The following is a 21,782-nucleotide window of genomic DNA, read 5'->3' on the forward strand; positions in this document are numbered from 1 at the left end:
TTTTTTCTCTCCCTGCACATCCATTTGCATCTTCTTGCAAACCAAGCGAAGCACACAGCTGGAAATAGCTGACTGAGATGTTCTTGAAGACCAAAAAAGACTGAACAGCAATGTTCAAAAAAAATTGCGAGGATGTGAGGAGCAACAGTCTTTGGCACCTTTTCCCCTGGAAACAGCTTCATTAACCAGAGGGAAATAAAAGAAACACCTCTTGTTGCTGAAAGGCAAGGCTATATCACAACACAGCCAATTAGGATCAATGCTTCTAAAATCAATTCTGCCTGTACTTTATTGTATATGTGCTATATGCACAAGCCACTGTGGCTTCTTGGCAGAATCGAAAGGGGCTCAGTGTGTGTTTAACCTTTAAAAGTAAGAGACATTTTCCCCTGCTATACCCTTGCTCATTCCTTCCTTTATACTTTCACGCCGCCACCCCCTTCCATTTATCGACAGCATTATTTCATTCGTTTGATCACTGAAAGCTCAATGAATGTTTTTTTGCCTTTCGCTCACAGATGTCTTTGTTTCCCATTCAGTGTCTTCGTGCTTGTTGATCCTCAATACGCTCTATTCTCAGCAGGAGCCTCTTTTAATGGTTTAGACAACCACATTAATGGTTCCTCCGAATCAATAACAGCCAGCCACAGTATGCGTTAACAAACACTTACACTGCATCATTTACAACATAACAGATGCCCTTCCATGCACTCACACACACGTTTGTTTCATCACTGTAATTAATAAAAAAATATGCACATTTATTCATTACCCCATTCATCAGCACCAGGCTCAGGCGTGTATAATGTTACATATTCTGTAACACAGGAACACAATCTCTCGCCCACACAACCACAGATGAGACAGACCACACATATCAAGCTGTGGAACTCAGTGCATATGAGTCAACTTTATGCCCATCTGATTAATAATGCAGCCTTCAGCTATGCATCATCTGCAGCCTGAGGGACTGGTATGAAACTTTGGTCATGTAGCATATTGTGGAGGGTTTGTATGTTGAGGTACAGCTTTCACAGAGAAATTATAAGTGTCCCACTTCCATACTACATGCTAAAACTACACAGTATATGGAGACTTGTCTTGAGTTTAAAAGCTACTTTTGGTGAGATGAAATTCTCTTTTACAGACAGAAAAATTGTATTACATGAATTCTAATAGGCATCAACAAAACCAAATATTTATCATTCGCAACCTCCCTAGAGCTGTGTCATTGACATTCTGTTTTTGTTTTCCAGTAATAACTAGCATGTAAAATATGAGACATATCAGCACTACTTAGTAATGATCAGGTCTATGTTGTCAGACTTGGGTTAACTTTGATCAGTTTAAGATTGGTGATCCTTAAACTAACAGAAAGAAAAGAGTTCTTATTCTGCCTTGAACTGAAAAGCTCTTGTTGTTCTGTTAATCTGTTTCTTATGCTAGATGGAAAGTCTAGGTATCACCAAATCACTTAGAATATGGATATCTGTACCAAAATTAAATATTTAATTCTGAACCACACTTTTGCCCCTGAACAACTGACCTCCAGACAGAGCCACATAAGTCATTACAAATGAATGCGGGTGATATGAGTTTTATCTTTTAAACTTTTATCACTACCTTTTATAAGGTAGCCAATTCGGTGCTGTGTAAAGAAAAAGAAGAAAAAAAAAAAAGCTTTTCTTGGCAGAGCTGGAAGATGCTGCTTTGAGAAACTAGGCTATAGCAACTATAAAACACCACTCGAAAGCTGTCCCTCAGGAAAACACTGGGTTGGTCTAAACACCCACATCTATTGTGCACAGTCTACAAGAATTTCATATATAGCACAGTGCATACACAGAAAATGCACATAAAGGAGTGTTTCATAATGAGAAGAATAGATAAATGCACATTATAGGTGCTTTGACACGCAATAATTGTCAAACATTTGCACTATAGCAGATAACCCTGATGAAAGAACACTTTAAGTATAAAAACTGTTTCAAACATGTGAAAGATCCAAATGCAATAATCCAATGGTCATCTGCTTTCAATCTTAATAGACTGTCATCTGAAATGCTTGTTGGCTATGAGGCTGGTTTTGGAGCCCACACATTTGAATGACAGCTATGTAAGAATTTCTCATAGAGGGCAGACATTTCACAGGTACAGCCAAGTTATTTTTGTTCCGTGTTTAAGCCGTGAGAAACAATAGACTACTGCAGGCTTGTTACTCAATTTACAGGAAAAATAATAACTGACCAAAGCCTGGTGTATCAATAAAGAAGAAGAAATAAACAGACTCTGACTCTGACTTTTCTGACTCTGATATTGCAGTGGCTCTGCTCCACTGATAATTAAAATAAAAACACCAAAGGTAGTTAGTCAAAATGTAGCCTACCAGAGGATTAAGAAAGGTCAAAGTAATTTGCAGATCAGCCATGGAACTTCAATATCCTTAATCGATTGCATATCAAGCTGCCAAGTCAGCCAAAATGACGTATAATTGGTTCAGAGTACCATGTATAATTCAGCCATTAATCATGTCTGAAACTTAATGTAAATTTAAATCAGTACTACATGCATTGCTACATGCTTGAAGAGCTGTGCTTATCTAAATTGCAATATATTTTTCAGATAAGAAACTAAAGCAATAAGGAAGATTATAAAAAAAAGCAGCAGACTATCCTGCCATGCTGTTAATTATTGCTTCAAACGCTGCATATAAAACATATATACACACATATAGAGAAATACTATACTTTATAGTATACTATAGGGTAAGACTGCTTTTTATGTAACAATACATTGTCTTGGCTTTCAAAGAACTGGGTGCAGAAGTGGTTTTTTTTTTCTTTCTCCATCTCTGTGGCAACAACGTACTGTAATGTGAACAAGCCAGCAGCTCACAAATGTACACCACAGACCTGTAAAGACATTAGTCCTGCAGGCACACTTGTCCTTGTTTTTTGTGCATTCTCTCCACCAAACAAAGCTGCTTAGGAGAAGGACCAAAGGTGAAACACACCACAAAAAATCTCTTTTTAATATTCACTGTATCTCTTGCTCTGCTATTTTTCTCTCTATATCCCGTGGCTCTCAATCTCTAGCATGGTTTGTACATACTCGACTGTCCATATGACAGTAGCAATGAGAACTATACAAAAAGAAATAATGGGCGAGGAGGAGACAGAGACAGAAAAAAAAAGGATGAGGAGGATATTAGAGGGAATGAAACACACACACAAAAACACATACAAAAACACTACTTGGTCTTATCATCTCAAGTGTTGAGTTTAAGCCATGCCCATCGGAGCAAAGCGACTGCAGACTGCCAAACGAAGCAAGAGCAGAAAACAGAGGCGAGAGGTAGAGCTTATAATGAGAGGAGACAAGACACTGGGGAATGAGGAGGTGAAATGGTAAAGAGAAGTGATGAGAAAAGATTGGAGATGGGAGCTAAGTGCCAAAACTGAGAAAAGTTGATGGGAGGTTAATGGTACATGAGCAGAGTGAGTCGGAGAGACAGCAGCTGAGAGATATGGTGCATAGTCCAGTAATTACCATGAATGAGAGCACTGTTGCATGCAGGGGCTAATCTAGGCCCCCTATTCAATCTCTAGGCTTCAAGTATGGCCCCTTTAAAATCTCACCCTGTAGTTTTTCAGTCCTGCTCCACTCTCCTGTCATCGTTCACACCACTGTTCTCCATTTTGTTTTCATCCTTACTTCCGCTCTTTTTTGTCTACCCTGCTCTGTTTCACTCCCATCTCACCACTCCGGCTCGACTCATCCTGATCACTCACTTTGTTTCTCTCTGTTCTGCTCTTACCTTTGCTTCCTGCTCCTGTCTCTCGGCTTCCTGCCTGTTTATTCCATTCTCTCAGGACGCCTCGTTTCCTGCTTACTTTCTCATCTTGTCCTCCACTCAGATTCTCTCTTTACCTCTTTTGGTGGGTTTTCTGTCTCTACCAGCATCCGCGACCCCCTTGCCAGCTACCATTTCCATCTCCCTGTTTCCATTTGCTTCTTTGTCCTCCCCCTTGATACCCTGTCTTTCTACACAATGAATCCAGGAGGTTTTATCTTTCTTTTCTTCCTCAATGGCTTTGCCACTCTCCTTAATCCCTCATCTCCATCAGCTTCCCTCTCACTCTCTATCACTCTATCCCTTGTGGTTTCCTTCCCTCTTCCGCTCTATCGTTTTCACACTCACATTTTGCTCTTTTTTCATCCCATATCCTCCCCCCCTACCGTCCTCTCACATTTCTATCTTTCACACTCTCTGACATGCAATCCCTCTTTTCTCTCTCCAGGGCACTCTTCTTTTTCTTTTGCTCCACTTAAGCCTTCCTTCTTTTTGCATTTCCATGATGGATACACACACATCTAACATATATGGACCTCCAAACACACACACACACACACTATTGCACCCTCACCTTTATCACCACCCAAACACACACCGCCGTCAGTCTTTTGTCTGTCGAGCAACACCTCCAGCTCAACCATATCATGGGTGAATGCACACTTACAGTATTGGCAGAAAACACATTTGCAGAAAATAACCCGGTCCATCAAGTGAGAGCTGACTGACACATAATGCATCACTCAAGGGTGTCTATCTGTTTACGCCTACTATCTGCACACCATTTGGTCCATCGCCACTTGAGTAGATGCATCTGGGAGTAATAGGGCCTTTTAGTAATAATTAACTAGATTAGTTACTGTCAGGTGACCAGTACACGTTTGCACATTTTGAAAAATCATGAATGAAAAGTTAATGCAGTATTTAACAGACTGGAGGATGTGTTTAGTGATCCAAATCCGAAGCAACGTGATAAGTAAGCCAATCGGTTTTTGTAGCCTAAAGGAGTGGCATTTAAGGGGGGCACTCAATTATTCCCATTTCATATTCAGATTTCAGCTTCTATTATTTGCTTTAATACACCAGTCTTTCAGCCCTGCAAAACAGTGACACCAAATCTAGTATCACACTGTGATTTACTCGAGCAGGCAAGAGTTTTAATGCTACTAAGTGGCCCTGCTATTTATGGATGGGTGCATTAGTCATGCCTAAAGAAAAGATAACATAGTTAAAAAAAAATGATTGTGTGGGGGGCAAATTAAATTGAGCTCTGGGCACATAACCATCTCTTAAAACTACTGTATCTAAATTTCTCCAACATTCATCAAAGCTTGAAATCATATTTAGTGCACCTTGTTTCTCTGGTTCCATAAAAAATGCAAAAACAGCATTTTCTCCTTCACTTGGGCCACAAAGAGCCAACAGAGATTAAACAAATGTTGCTTGTACAAACTTATGGAAACATTTCTAAAACAAGGAACAATTACACGTCCCTTTCAATTTTCTTTTACTGCACACTGAACTTATTAAAGGCTTCATTAATAATCTCTGAACCTTTGCAAAGAAATCACAGTATCTGCTACCACTTAACAGCTATTGAGGGCAGGTTGACTAATGAGCAGTCAATATCTAGTATTGGTGCAGCCTCAACAATTCTTGGTCTTTTTAATGTGATATTGCTCGAGAAAGATAATGGCTTCTGAGCCCCATTGGAGTTTTGCACAATGGAGACTAGGCAAGCACAATTGTACAAAAGCACAAACATGTATGGTAAAAAGACGTGAGGTCACAGGACCACTATAACAGGCTTAATAAAGTTGTAAACACTCAAATGTCTGGTGTGAGAATGTTAACCCAGACATCTGATCTAATGACGTATTTGCTTTATTTGCATATCCAAAGTGTTTTACACTTGAATGATTTTGCTTTAATCAGACTAGGTCATAGCTATAAAATGTAGCTTTGTGTAATAAAATATTAAGTTTATATTTACTTTTTGGGAGAAGTTAGGGAAAAAAAGACACAGCAGGATATTTGAAGATTACTTTAAGAAGACTTTAGAGTCAGACAGATTGCAGTGCAATCCAATGCAGGTCTGAGCCAACCTTTCACCAGTCAGGCCAACCAACTAGTAGCCTCTGGACCTGCCAGCACAGGTGATGGCCAGACTAAAAGGACCACTGAGGGCGAGACCAGCATCCACCTATCTGCAGTGACAGATACCAGAACAGCCTGTTATGAATTTGGTTGGTTCAGATTTTGAGGGTGATGGTGACAGAGAGCACTGGCCAGTCCCATCTGCATCAGTATATGCTATTTCTGTTGGAATTCAGGGTATATTGACGTGACAGACCATTTCAATATAAATACTGTTGATGGTAAAATAAAAGGGATTCATCTGAGTGTCTTTATATTTTTAGATATTTCACAATAGCCTAAATATCCTGTATAGCCTAAATTGATTAAAAATAAATCCATTCTTCTCTACCACCAAATCTGCTTTAGCTTCACTGTCTGGTTTTACAAACTAACAAAAACTAAATAAATAATTTAAAAAAACCTATAAAAGGACGATGAATTTGTAATACTTTCTAAATTAGAGCACCAAATGCCATGTTGCATGGTCTGAATACAAAAGGGGAGTAACACATCTTTGTTGCAGTCACTAGATAAAGAGTACCAAAAAGAATCAGGATGATAAAAAGTGTGACAGATGTTCTCCTGCTTACTGCTACACAAAATATTCCCCAAAGAGGCCATTGTGAGTCAGTGGAGTCAGACAAAAGGGGCAACTTTCTGGTCACATTAGAACAAATAGCAAAACATGACCCAATAGAGAAGAAAGAAATGGAGGGAATGCTACATGCGCAAGTAATACCACAACAAAAAGAAATCCTTGGGTGTTTGGCAGACATGGTTCAGCATAATATCATCCAAGAGGTTAAAGAAATCTTTCAAAAGTACATTTTAAAAATGCTGATAGTTTAGATGCTTCAGGCCGAACAGAGAAGATAATCAATTGCCTTGGGAGATATGGGCTTGAGTACAAAACAATCTTGCAGACCAGGGATAATGAACTATGCATTCTATGTTAACTGCAACAGACACTGCTTGAACTTAGTTCCAGCAGTCAGCCTAGAGAGATTCAAAAGCTCAGCAACACAAGATGGACATGCAGGCACTTTGCCTGCTCTAATATGATGTGCAGGCCACCTACATATGTCCTTGAAGATACCGCTAGTGAGCGAAGTCATGACAAGTCTGTGAAGGCAAAGGGCTTCTTGCCCAAACTGATGTACCTTAGACTGTGCTTCTACGGTCATTCTGTAAAGTGCTGGATGACAACAAACTTCTATCTGATATGCTTTACTAAACCTGGTGAGAGGTGTTGAAACATTTAAGGAAACAGAAATTACAGAGAAGAATCCGTTTTTCATGAGCAGTGGAAGGGTCTTCGCCACACCTTAAAAATTCAGTATCAACATAGGCCTAAAAAATAGAAGACCAGCTCTAGACTAGAAGGATCTGTAGTGGCATCCAGTGTTGGGGAGCATAGGAGTGACCAAGGATTGTTTTCCTAGACTCTATGATTGGGGAGTTACAGAAACACTTCTTCAAGCTGAACTGAAATGTAATGAATGGTGTTCAAGCACTCTTTTCCAACAGCAACAGCATTTTAGAGAGTCACCTCTTTTTTCATTCAAACGTGTCACCTTGATGATCTGAGTCAGCTGAGCTGCACCAAGCCTAAAAGACTTTGGAAAGGAAAAGAAAAGAAGAATTGCTCAAGTTCACTGTGTTCCTGGAGCCTTTCAAAGAGGTGCTACATGAACTTTTCCAGTTGTGCAAAATGACTAGTGCAATTTACTGATGGGCGACTGAGTGACTGGTAGTGCTTAACATCGAGTCACAGAGAGCCAAGTCTCTGGATATGGATAAGTTTATTGGACCTTTTAGTAGCCAGCACAAAAACCACAAAATACATCGGTTCTGAGACAGAGCATATGTGTGACGGTGCCGTTAAATAAAAGAACAGACACAGATTTGAAGCTTAGAACTTGGTGCAGAAAACACACAAACGCAGATAAAATAAGTTAAATGTTAAATGAATAATATTCTAATATTATTAGACCAAAATTGTGTTGACCTATTCACACAAAACAGTTACTCAATACAAAACAATTTTCAGACTCTTGTGTACTGCCACTATTCATGTAATATTACCTGTACTTGGGCACAGGATGCTGTACAAGAGCCTGAAAATTGTGTCCGCTGTTTTCGAAGCGAATTTCCAACCCTGTTTTTATTTCTGATAGAATTTTCTGATTTCCCATGGGCCCCCCCATGACTGTTTCCTAGTCCGACCTGTGCCACCTCATTTAATAAATCCTGGAATCACTGTACCATAAATGACTTAAATGATTTACAGATGCAGAGATGGAAAGAAAAGGCTAAGAGAGAGGGAGCCCCATTCAAGCACATTTTACATGGTGATCTCACTGGTTGGCTGAAAGCAAAAAAAGAGGTAAGTGTGCAGTGAGGGGCCTGAGAGGGGCACGTCTTTCAAGCTAAGTGTCGTTGGAGCAGTGAAATGTTGCAGTTGCGGCCAGGCTTAACACACTCTAATGCAAATGTGATGCTCCTAGAAGCAGAAATCAGTGAAATAATGAGCTTGTTTTCTATTCCCCTTTGGAGCTTTACATTTTATGGTGTTACTTAAATGGTTCAAAATCAGTTCATTAAGATAGATTAAAGGTTTTTGGCTGGAGCGTGGCAACTATGGACCAATCCAGCTAGAGATTGACACTTGAGCTATATTATCTCGAACTGGCAAACCTGAACTTTCCTCTGAGTCAATCATCCAAAAAAACTATTAAAGTGGACGAGTATGGGATTGAGAAGTGATGGAAAACAATAATCGGTCCACCCACATGCATATACCCAGATACATGGCCACACTCAAACAAAAAAGGCACCATTATTCAAAGTACAACTCTACCAAACAGCAACAGTAGAGCTATTGTTTGGACTGAAATTCCTCCACTAGCCTGTGGGTGCAGGTCGTCACTTGACCGCCATCACCATGGCGACTGAATGAGGATAGGTTTAGGAGGGAAAGGTTGTTAATTTACAGGAGCCTGAACAGCAACGGCTGACGGGAAATAATTCAAGGACAGGGATGATTCATGCAGACTCTGGTCCCGGGAGTGACCCCACTTGGTGGCCACAGCCAATGGCAACGAGGTCCTTAAACAACAGGATCTCTGAAAAGACTAACACTTAGCCTTGGTGAGCACAGAGAAGGAACAAAGGGATGACAGGTAATGAAAGATTAAACAAGGGCGGATATGTTCTAAAGCAGGCTGCGAATACATGGATAACAGTATACATGCTAAATGTTTCTGCTAGACCCAATTTAAAATGAACTCTTACTGTACTGGCAAATATTTTCATCGAAACTTTAAATGACGGAAATAGAACAATGCACCCCCTTAGTCCAACTTTGCCAGCAGCAGCAAACAGCATCTTGGCAGCTGGCATCTTCTTCTCCTGCAGACCAACAGCCGAGAGCTCGTCAACACCACATTGTGAGCATGCTTTAGGTTAACAAAAGCGCAAACCAGAAACTTTTCCAGAGTTCACATCCATGGGCGGTGACATGCACAACCTTCCCTATTTGTGCCTGTCAATTGTGCGTTGGCTCTGACGAACTGGCACCATTACATTCCACTCCCACACCTCAGTCTACTCCCGTTATACTGTATTTTCCTGCACCATTTCACACTCCCTCCCACACCATTCTCTCTCTGCCAGTGCTACTGACGAAGGGCATGAACAGACCAACATCTCAGCGTCAAACACATCTCTACCACAAAAATTGCACATGGATTAACTTGTCATTTTAATCTATAGCAGCTACATTATTCGGGGCCAAAGTCTGGCAGCAATCAATGGGGGAGGACGTGGCTGTGTGAGAAGCTATTAGCAAGCTAAAAGGATAGCAACAGTGAATACGGACAGGACTTTTAATCACTCTGACATTCTTTGTTCTTTATGTATCGGACTGACACTATAAATTAATGTCTAGTTTACTGGTGACTCTAATGGAGAGGCAGGAGTTACTGTTGGATGTCAGCACACACTGGCTGTATATACAGCACTGCTTGAATTACTGGTGTTTATTGGCCCTGTAAATGGCAGGGCTGTGACGACAGGTGGCTGAATACTTAGTGCTCATGCAAAGCAGCAGATGTACTGCTAGTGGATCTATCGAGTAGTTCTTACACAGCCTTAGGAGGATATAACAAGTAGAAAGCTGCAGATTACTCTCTATGGGAGGGGAGCATCCATGGAGTTTAAAATTAGGGATTTGACTTCTCAGAGAACAGTGCTCCACACACAAACCAGGTTAAAATAGCTTTTTGTACTGTCATTAGGAATATCGGATGTTGGTGGACATGTGGCAATGGTGGACAGAAAAAGTGTATGATAATATTAATGTTTCAGTTAAGACATTGTAACTTGCCAAATGCCCTTGACAAGCCGTGAACCAAGTGATTCTCACTGAAAGCCTTATCAAAAGAAGCTGGCAAGTTAAATTATTCACAGTCATGTTCTCTAAAAAGTCTTGCTGCCTCTTCATTTTGCACATCTTGGAGGACATTTAGTTGGTGGCTTAATTTTCATCAAACCAATCAGGGTCAAGAGTGAAGTCAGCTGCCAGTGTTTTGACAGCATACTCATGTAGCAGACTAATGTTAATTGTCATCTTGCTGCCCAGCAACTCGCTCTGACTGACAGTTCTCTGAGGACCCGTAGGCCAATGATGAGTCTGATGGGGCCACTGGTAAAAAACATTTTCTAGCAGTTATCCTTCATACAATCTAGGTTGCAAAAGCATTTTTAAGTTTGCGGAGGGACTTAATGACTCAGCCTACCCTTCAGTTTGATTCTTTCATTGTAAGGTACAAGATACACCAGAGCAGAAAGACTATAAATAATTTATTTATATTGCATTGTAATTTAATTCACAAGTGAATAACCAGCAAATGGTTTAAATGTATTCCAAGATGTGTCCTGAAAGTCAACTTTTCTGAACCATTTTGGTCTGCAGAATTGTTAAAGTAACCTAAACCTAATTAATGTATTAATATTTGTGTTTGTGCGCCACATATGGTGCAGTCCTTAATCATTTAACGATTAATTGGCTTTTATTTATCCAATAATTGCACTCTATCATTAGACACCTTTTAGGGATGGAGGCAGTCTCTCAGTCAACCCTCAGAGTGTAATAACTGCACTTAGGACTGCAAATATTAGACCTTAGATCTTCAGTGAGGTGCTTTAACATTTTCTGATCTAATGACTACAGATAGTGGTGTTTTCATTTTATCAATGAATGCTAATTGTAAAACATAGGTAAACATTTTAAACAACTCTGCACTCTTCTCTCTTCACCATTGTTGTGAAGACTATCATCAAGATCTAATGCCTCAGTCGACATAACAAGAGGCAGGTACATGCTGCCAGACGCTATTGTTCACTTGTGAGGAAAGAAATTGATTGTACTGGACGCGAATATAGATCAATATTTCTCAATCACTACACAGATCCATCTAGCATTGTGTGGCTCTGCATTGAGCTGTGGAGTCTGAAAAGGACAGCTTTGTGTTGATGTATGGACTCTCTTTTTGTCTCTCTTGCAAACACAGACCCCTTCACTAATTAGGCAAAATAAAGAATAGAATGAACTAGAACAATTTCACAAAGTTTCTCATAAAGGCAGTGGAGTTGTTTTTTTGCAATTAAATATTCATAACAATCACTGTGTGCTCTTTTTAAGTGTGTGCATGTGTCTGTGTGTGTGCTTGTGCACATGTTTCCTTGGATATGCAGAGTGGCTCTCTTGTTCCCAGCCAGGGCTCCCCCCAGCATCTGGCCACGTCCTATGAGCCCCGCTGCGGTGTTTCAACAACAATTTGTTGCAGAGGCAAACATGCGCTCTATCACTGCAAACGCTATAAGCAACCGTGAAGACCAGAAGAGCACAGAGAGGCTCTGCTTTACTAGCTTTCATGTCATTTCTGTTAAATCAGCTTCACTAATTAGGCAAAATAAGGAACAGAATGAACTAGAAAAATTTCTAAAGAATTTTGAGTGTGCCTGACTCTGGCTCCGTCACCCCCATACATTATTACTGACACTGCTCAGCAAATTGAGTATTGAGTATTAATACAACAAGCTGTATCATCATTGCCTTTTTAATGGGCTCTTATTTTGAAGGGACTCTTATTTTGAAAGACATTTGTCTTGTGTGTGTGTGTGTGTGTGTGTGTGTGTGTGTGTTTGTGCATGCTCGTGTGGTCTTGTGTCTGTTAATGAGACTTTTATAAAGTCTTTTATTTTGAAGGGACTCTTATTTTGAAAGACTTTTGTCTTGTCTGTGTGTGTGTGTGTGTGTGTGTGTATGCATATGTGCATGTGTTTGTCTTGTCTGTCTGTCTGTGTGTGGCATGTCTGTCTCTCTATCTATGTGTCTGTGTTCGTGTCTGCGAGAGAGAAAGATAAAATGGCTGACATTAAAAATGTAGTCTTGATACTCATTGTTATCATACAGAGACTTCAACAAAGTTAGTCAAAGGCAGGCTTGAGGTTGCCAAGCAACCAGGGTCAGCTGCTGGCCAGAGTAAATAGGCACAGGTGCACGCACGCACTCTGTGTCTCTCCCCTGAGACACACAGAAAATCTCTAAATGAAGCCCCTCGAAGGTGGCCAAAAATGCCAAAAAAGGTGTGCCGCAAACCAAAAGCTGAAATGACCATCAGCATCCTCATCTCGTGGACAATTTCCTTGCCGATTTTCAGGCGAAAATTGTATAAACTTGGCTCGGCCTCGGGAGTTAGAGAAAGAACAGGTGCTCCCTGCTCCTTTTGGAAATTTCTCTTCTCAAATTAACATGGGAGTAGATTGGTCAGGAGATGCATATTGCTGGCCCATCTTTGTGTCTGACCCCAAAACTATAAAAATTACAGCTTCAGCGGTGTTTCTGACCCCAAAACTATAAAAATTACAGCTTCAGCGGTGTTATCACTGCGCCCGCCTTGAATCTTCCTACGTTTTGTGTGGTAATCATGTCTGTAGAGTGACATTTGCAGCCTCAATTGCAGTTTACAAATGTATTTTTCGAGAAATTGTTTTCTCCCTCTCCAGTCTAGCCATGATGCCACGCACTCTAGCTCTCGAACATTCTTCCAATACACACCCATTCATTTTTTTGCAGTGGTTTTTGATGATTTATCTGCAAACTGTTTGGCGAAACGCTTAGAAAAGTCATAGCAGTCAATTCAATGATATTAATAATAATAATAATAAATAATAAATAATAATAATAAAATAATAATACGCACGGTGAATAGTATATAGTGTGCTCTTTCAGGCACACTCAATAAAATTTAGATGCTAAATCATAATAAGTATAATTATAGCCTGGAACCATTTACCAGTCCGTGTCAGATCAGAGGCATTATTCACAGCCAGGGGGAAAATCTGAACATTTTTATTCAGTTTTAGAGAATAAATGATGTGGAAAAGTTTCACCAGAATCTACTGTGTTTATATTCTGAAGTCTAATATACATCTGCTGCCAAGCTTCCATCTGTTTAGGTCCTGAGTTTGAATAAGGTTTTAGCTGACTTTGCCTATCACAGTATTGGTAATAACATTACTGTCTTGTGGGCTAAAGACAGGTTATTTTCAACATTTTTTTTATTGTCCAGACTTAGCCAGTTTCTGTTTTGCTATTTCTGACAGACAGTACAGAGTAAATCAGTGTGACAGCCGTACCTAGACAGAAGGAAGGGTAGGGATGCACACATTTGTTTGTTTTTTATTTATCCAATGATTGCAATGATGTTAAAATATATAATCTAGAGAAGACACAGCAGTGAAACCATAAATCTTCCTTGTGTGATGTGATGCTTCAGTACATCATGAAACGTAATGCAGGATTGTACAGCTTTACTGTCAGAGAATATAAAATGTGGCGTACTACTGTGTGTGTGTGTGTGTGTTGTTCACAAAGAACAAATGCACATTTAAACATATGCACAAACACACACACACACACACACACACACACACACACACAAACAAAAACACCTTTGATGCCTGTGACCACACAGTATACCTTATCTTAAAACACACAAAGCAATTGAGAGCTTTTGAAGCCCGCGTCCTGTTTTTGCCGTCACATCACTTATATACGTCCCCTGGCTCTGCTACTTTTTCTCTCACAGAATGACTTCAGTTAAGAAAAAGGCCACGATGAAGCTGCTTTGAGATAGAAGAGATGTGAGAATTAATCACTATCACACTCTCCCATTGTCACCACGCCATCTGATACTCTTTTTCTACTTGTGCTAATTAATGTGAAATGAGAGACGCTGATGTATGCATTTTAAATCGATTACTTTTCTTAAACGACTCCAAGGGGATTCTCAGACACTTTTTAAAAAAGCATCAGCTTCTGTGCCCATCACTTTTGTACTGAGTCCTTCAACTTGTCAGCGCCATGACCTTCACAAAGTTTCTCATGAAGGCAGTGGAGTTGTTTTTTTGCAATTAAATATTCATAACAATCACTGTGTCACTCTCTTTAATCACTCTCTTTAAGTGTGTGTATGTGTGTGTGTGTGTGTGTGTGTGTGTGTGTGCTTGTGCAAATGTTTCCTTAGATATGCAGAGTGGCTCTCTTGTTCCCAGCCAGGGCTCCCCCCAGCATCTGGCCACGTCCTTTGAGCCCCACGGTGGCGTTTCAACAACAATTTGTTGCAGAGGCAAACATGCGCTCTATCACTGCAAACTCTATAAGGAGCTGTGAAGACCAGAAGAGCACAGAGAGACTCTGCTTTGCTAGCTTTCATGTCATTTCTGTTTCCAGAATTACACAGCTCAGGCCTCTGGGTTTGACTTGAGATGGATGCTGGTCTTATCCTCTCCGGCTTATCGCTACCCCTCACTCAGTTCTATCCAAATCCCGGCTTTTCTCTATACCAAATCACCTGTCTCTCTTTGCTTACCTCCATCTTTCTACCCATTGGTATTCATTGCTCCTTCGACTCCATTTCGGGTTCACTATATTATGTTTATGTGGTGTGCTTTCCATTTCTTTATCTCTGTTATCCGTTACTGGCTCCCCTTTCCTACTCCTTCTATCTCACCACACAGTGATTGCGCCAATGCATTTATAGAAGATTGTGTACTGTTACATTGCACTGTTTGCCACTTTGCTGGCTCTCTGCTATTTGAAAAATCAATTACCCATCAAATAAAACGATAAACAGTAAAAGCGGCTTTGTGCTGCTCCGTTTGTATCTAACTGTGCCAAATTGTTTGAAATCACACTGATGGGAAATAAAAAAACACCGGAGGCATAAAAAGAGCTAGGAGGATGGTGGTGCTTCTATGGATCTAATTATCGGACACCTCTAGGGCAGGATAAGCGGCTGCTACTCTATAAATGTCATGACGACGCGGGGATCTCTCAGTAGACTATTCAAATCAAGGAACCAAATGTGGAGACACTGAAGCAAGTAATTATGGGCAGTAAGGAAGAGCAGTTGAACAGAGGAGGAGGTACAGGAGAGAAAGTGAGCAAGGAGATGCTGTGCTCAGGTGGCTTAGAGCGGATATTGTATACCTTATCTGTCACCTGCAGGTCTGTGCTTATTATAGAGAGAGGCAAAGTTAGAGCAGAATGTAAGGTATGTGTGTGTGTGGGTGTGTGCATACAGGAAGGAAATGCAAAGAGTCAAACTGCAGCGATGTCTTCACTCCACAGAGGGTGATGATAAAAACTGAGCTGCTCATCCTTCATCGGTTCTGAAGGTCACAACAACACGGGGCGCAGCTTCTCAACACTTGTACTTTACGAAGCGCTACAAGTTTTCGGCAGCAAAATAAGCGGGAGAACATTCAGGTCGTTTGCACTCAGTGCATACAAATACTACTGTAAGTCTTTAACAACACTTCCAAACACAGCCAAGATAAGGCGGGTTCACTGTTTCTGTGAGCTGAATTGAAAACAAGCGAAACTACTCTGCTGAAAATACAGCCATTATTTATGATAAGACACCTTTTAGAGATGGAGGGAGTCTCTCAGTCAACCATAGCAAGCCTTTTAATAAAATTTCAGCAAGGCAGAACACTCTTTTTTTAGGAAACAGAGTGTAATAATTGCACTTAAGACTGCCAATATTAGACCTTAGATCTTCAGTGAGGTGCTTTAACATTTTCTGATCTAATGACTACAGATTGTGGTGTTTTCTACCAGATAATTATCAATGAATGCTAATTGTAAAACTAACATGTTTCTAATTCATCAAGCTTTCCTTCATACAGCTTGTGAAGACTGTCATCAAGATCTAATGCCTCAGACGACATAACAAGAGGCAGGTACATGCTGCCAGACGGTATTGTTCACTTGTGAGGAAAGAAATTGATTGTACTGGACGCAGATATCGATCAATATTTCTCAATCACTACACAGATCCATCCAGCATTGTGTGGCTCTGCATTGAGCTGTGGAGTCTGAAAAGGACAGCTTTGTGTTGATGTATGGACTCTCTTTTTGTCTCTCTTGCAAAGAAAGACACACAAAAACATGCAGGTAAAACATTATAGAATTTTTTTTACTAAATCAGCTTCACTAATTAGGCAAAATAAAGAATAGAATGAATAAAATGTAGATGCTAAATCATAATAAGTATAATTATAGCCTGCAACCATTTACCAGTCCGTGTCAGATCAGAGGCATTATTCATAGCCAGGGGGAAAATCTGAACATTTTTATTCAGTTTTAGAGAATAAATGATGTGGAAAAGTTTCACCAGAATCTACTGTGTTTATATTCTGAAGTCTAATATACATCTGCTGCCAAGCTTCCATCTGTTTAGGTCCTGAGTTTGAATAAAGTTTTTGCTGACTTTGCCTATCACAGTATTGGTAATAACATTACTGTCTTGTGGGCTATAGACGCTGACAGGTTATTTTCAACATTTTTTTTTATTGTCCAGACTTAGCCAGTTTCTGTTTTGTTATTTCTGACAGACAGTACAGAGTGAATCAGTGTGACAGCCGTACCTCGACAGAAGGAAGGGTAGGAATGCACACGTTTTTTTTTTTTAATAAAAGGGGGAAAAAAACACACCAGGGTTGGACTTCTAGCAGAAATCATGTTGGCTTGCGAGTGGAAGTACAGTTGAAGTGTTGACAGAAGCTGACTGTTGTACCATAATGGTAGCAGCTGCGTGTGAGAAGTGAAGCTGCCAGTGGAATAAGACATTCACACAAGAAGACATCAGGGATGTCAGGGATCTGCAGTCGGCCTTTATAAAGCACTGACTGCAGAACACATTCACTGATTGATGCTTTCAGAAATCTCAGAAGGTGTGCCATATTGAGTGATTGAAACTCCTCAATCACCATTTTATCTGGTTTAATAGCAAAGCTGTTCTGAAATCTGCTGTAAAGTTCACTGCCAATATTTCCAACAATTATGGCCTGATTAAATTGAACAAATTCCAGTTTGTCACAACAAGTGACAGTGATTACGACTGATGTGAAATGAACTCTGAATGCTGTAAATAAAGAGAGGAAATTGATGTTTTTATATTTTAAAATAGACTTTAGACTTTGAGAGAAAACTTACTGCAGCACTACTCACCCTGCATAATTGGTGTGTCTGTAGCTATTTCTAAACACAGTATGTTAAGGCTTCTCGTGCTGTCTGCAGTGTCCACTATCTCATTACGAATCATCATCTACAGGAACATTCCTGGTACTGTATAATTACAATACACATGAAAGAGACTGCTAATTGTGATCTCCACACCAAGTACCAATGTATGCAGTCTGCAGACCATTAATTCCAAGTTATGGACTATCCCATCTCATGAGATTTAAGATTAAATCATGTATGTCTCATGTCTCGTGAACCTGTTATGGTGCATTCTTTAAAACTGTTTGTTTGTACTGTTAATTTGTATAATACGCTCCTTTGAAAAAAGTACTTTATTCAAGAGATAATGAACAAACACATCAATAGAGATATTGTTAGTTTTTGTTGTGCATATGGTCTCTCCATCTGGAGTTTCTAATGGAGCCTCTAATTTACATCCCAAAATCTGCACATTCTGTGCACAAATTACCTACTGTGGTAAAGTGAGTGCATATTTCCCTTAGTGTATCGTGTTTATGTCTCTTTTACACTTCTCAGATGATGTTCTTACTAATTTTCCACTACATGTTATATTTTGTTCTTTTTCCATGAATTTTGGCATTTTCAAGCAGTTCTAATATTTGGCATTGTCTCATTTTAATTCCAAGTCCATGCTGCTTATTTTGCCTCTATCAAGTGCACTGTGGTTGATAAAAAATGTCAAACTTTACATGTTCTGGTTGTAGCTCTGTGATTGATTTTGCTGTTTCATTCGTCTGTGATTTGTATTTTGGTGAAATGTGCAAGCTCACCAACCATTACCCCAATAAAAAACAGTTTGAAATGTGTGAAACTTCTCTGATCTACTGTAATTCAGTCCATTGCCACTAAATGATCCTCAGCCTCAGTATGTTTGATTCCCAATGCCTGAACAGATGTTTCATTTCCACGTCTTCACATGACTGTCTCATACATTTGACTTAAAGACCTACCTGCTGTAGTTAGGCAGAGCTCCTCGTCACTGTTGTCCTGACAGTTGTCCTGGCCGTTACACAAGAAGCTGCGGTCTACACAGTGGCCATTTCGACACTTGAAGCGAGACTCTGAGCACACCAGTGGATTACCTGCTGTGGTAGAGTCAGGGCAGAGGTGAAGTGTCAAGTGTTAGTTAATACAGGGTTACGGTGAAAGTTTTCCATTCAAGTTAACTGACAAACAGGAGCAAATATGTCAGTAACTCCTAAAAAAACAAGAATATTTTGTTTGTGCAATTTGTTAGATAATTAGTTTTTGTGTCACAACTCATCTAAAACAGTTTGATATGATTAAATATAAAAGAAAAATATGGTTATTGTGTTTTCATGGGGATTTTCAGAGAAGAAATTAAACAACAATGTGAGTTAGTGAAGCATTTGATCTGGTGTGTCTGATAAAAATCGTTCAAAAACCCTGCCCAGCACTTTCACTTCCTTTTAGCACACATTCTAGTTTTGTCTTTGTTCTAGCTTCTGCAAAATGAGGCCGAATTATCTTGTGAGAAGATCCAGACAATTACACAGTGGTGATGCAGTATGTGCTGGGAGCGTGGAGCAAAGCTCCATTTAAATGGCTAGATTAGATTTGTAAGCGTGGGGCCCTGCAGGCTAGGAACACTGCCTCTGACAATAGTGAGTGATTGACTTGATGCACAATCCCCTCTGGAAAATCAGTGATGGGATCATATGAGGACAAATGATATGCCTGATAAAAAAAGACTACACCTGGATGTTCCCCTTTGTCCTTTATTTCAATTCATGGGTACGAGGCAAAACTAGACCGAAGGATGCAGAGTCAGGACTTGCATACAAATAAAGATGACTCGAACTTTCGTAAAAGTTAATAGGATTTCCGACATTTGACATTTTTAGCTTGTCACCACTATTATCTGTTCTAAATGCAAGATTTGATAGTGAGTGGAGCTGGCAGCAACGACGCAGACATTGTCTTTTTTTCCCCCCAAGCAATACTGCTCTGACATTATAAAAACCAAAGCAGAGCAAAAGTAAGAAGTAAGAAGTAAGAAGAATGCAGCACCTCTGCCCACACCTGAAATACTGTTCATAACCAAAACTAAAAAAACACTTACATGAGGATCATGTGCATGATGTGCCTCTGGAAAAACACTGAAATCTTTGTTTTTAAAAATCAATCGTCCAACCTCCAGAGATGAAGGTTTGGATTTTAGTTCAGTGAGGTCTTTAAAATAAAAAAGAATAAACCAACAATAAAAACAACACTGATAAAAGACATACAAAGGTGTGGCCATTGTTCTTTTTATTGGACCTCTTTATTTGTCTAACTAGCTTTGCTGCCTCTAAATTAAATGAATTTAAACATTTTTATCACCAGGTAGTTTCTTGGATTATTTGTCATTGACCCTTTCAGACTGCATGCAAAGCATCTGCAGGTATCCCTTCTTTTGCTTTCATTTCCTGCTTAATCAAACTCCACACTCCTTGTACACTCCTTGTCTGTAATTCAGACTTTCTGTTATACATGTATATTCTCCAAACTGCTGAATAGCACATAATAGCTTTAAAGTGAAAATTGCTGAAATGCTGAATACTATGCTCAGATTATACAGGAAGAATTGTTCTTGAGTATATTACCTATTCAGCACTTGACCCACTGCTGACTACATGACCAGTGCAGTACCTGCAGTATAAACTGTTGTGACTAGGGGATAGTACATCACTGAACAGACCATGACGTCTGGTGGCCATGGGATGAGACAGATTGCTATTGTTGAAACTGGTTGTCGTGTGAGACTCACTGCAGTTCTCCTCATCACTCCCGTCGGGACAGTCGCTGAAGCCGTTGCAACGGAAGCGTCCGATGATGCAGTGGACGCCATTAGCGCAGGCGAAGAATGTAGGGGCACACTTTGACTTGACCTTAGCTAAGGATAGATGGGTTGGGGATAATGGTGGAAAGAAGAATAATTGGTTAGACCATGGGTGGTGTGGAGATGGTGCAGCAAATTCAATGCATTACATCATGTTTTATGACAGAATTAGCCTTGGCTGTAATCCAGCAATAAAGTTGACAAAGTTTTCTTAAATTTATTATCGCAATAACTTCAAACACACAACCTCATGTCCTCAAGTTAAAACAGCAAACCATCCAACCACTGAACAAGGTTCAAAGAGTCAAAAAGCTGTTTTGTTCTCGACAGCAATTAATTACACAGCAGCATTTGTTATGCTTATCTTCACATTCTTTGAAGGATGACAAGGAAAGGGCAAGATCTTGAGCTCAAAATATTGATATGGGAAGAAAACAAGTTAATGACAAAAACAAAGAGAGGAAATCATGTGGGAGTGTGTTTGAATGGATTCTGCCATTGATCAGCCTAAGCAGGCCACAGGACTTATCTCCAGGACAGGCCTGAGACTGAGTGACAAGCCTGCAGAACATCAATGCCTGGCATCCTCTGTTTAGCACTAACCCTGAGTTTAAAGTCAAACGCATTGATCTGTCCTGGCAGAAGGAGAAAAACAAGATAGCAGGTAGATACAGGCAAAGACATCAGAAAATAAAAGACCTTGTTTTAGTCCGATCACTGTGAAGTTAGAATTTTAGACCCTGATTTGGCAACAAAACAACAAAAGACACCTCCAGTACAGTCATCGCTATTTACAGTTTAGAATAATGAGCCACATCTACGTGAAAAACAGTTTCCGCCCATTTTTCTACTCTTTATTAAACCTCTCTTTATTATGCCCTTCTGGTAATTTGCATCACAATGCAAATGCTTAAACTTGTACATGTGGCTTTTGTGTGAGAGCTACTCCCGTTGTAGGCATTCTTACTGGAGACATAAAGGCAAAGCTAATTACAGCTAAGATATTGTCACGATGCTTGTGAAATACGACTGGAAGTTAATGCCAATGAAAGATCGGCATTATAATCATGCATAAGTATGGCGCAACCCACACACTCAAACAGAAGGTTGAAGGGAGAGTGAGTAGGCATACTAGACATCTCCAAGCATGCCACCAAACAGACTTTCTATTTTATTCTCTCTACTGAATACAAAGGGAGGAATTGGCCTGCTTATAGGTTGGCATTGTGCCGTCCCAAATGCCAGAAGTGCACATTTTTCCCTCTACAATATATTGTGGTAGGCTGATTTATGAGCTCTTTCAAGCTGCGGCGATTATGTGTAGCGAA

General features: G+C 40.0%; 1 protein-coding gene across 2 annotated transcripts in view; it reads right to left on the reverse strand.

The window, feature by feature from the left end:
• ldlrad3 (low density lipoprotein receptor class A domain containing 3) overlaps window positions 1–21,782 on the reverse strand; it is a 74,053-nt gene that overhangs the window by 18,247 nt on the left and 34,024 nt on the right. Inside the window, exons 3-4 of one of the 2 annotated variants that reach the window (XM_019258317.2) lie at window positions 20,383–20,508; window positions 18,563–18,694 (exon numbers count right to left, since the gene is read on the reverse strand). In XM_019258317.2, coding sequence (XP_019113862.1) covers window positions 18,563–18,694; window positions 20,383–20,508 — 258 coding nt within the window. Of the gene's footprint in view, window positions 1–18,562; window positions 18,698–20,382; window positions 20,509–21,782 lie in introns of both variants that reach the window. The other variant, XM_019258316.2, reaches the window with a different exon arrangement.

This window comes from Larimichthys crocea, chromosome XXI (assembly GCF_000972845.2).
Source record: "Larimichthys crocea isolate SSNF chromosome XXI, L_crocea_2.0, whole genome shotgun sequence".
Lineage (NCBI taxonomy): Eukaryota > Metazoa > Chordata > Actinopteri > Sciaenidae > Larimichthys > Larimichthys crocea.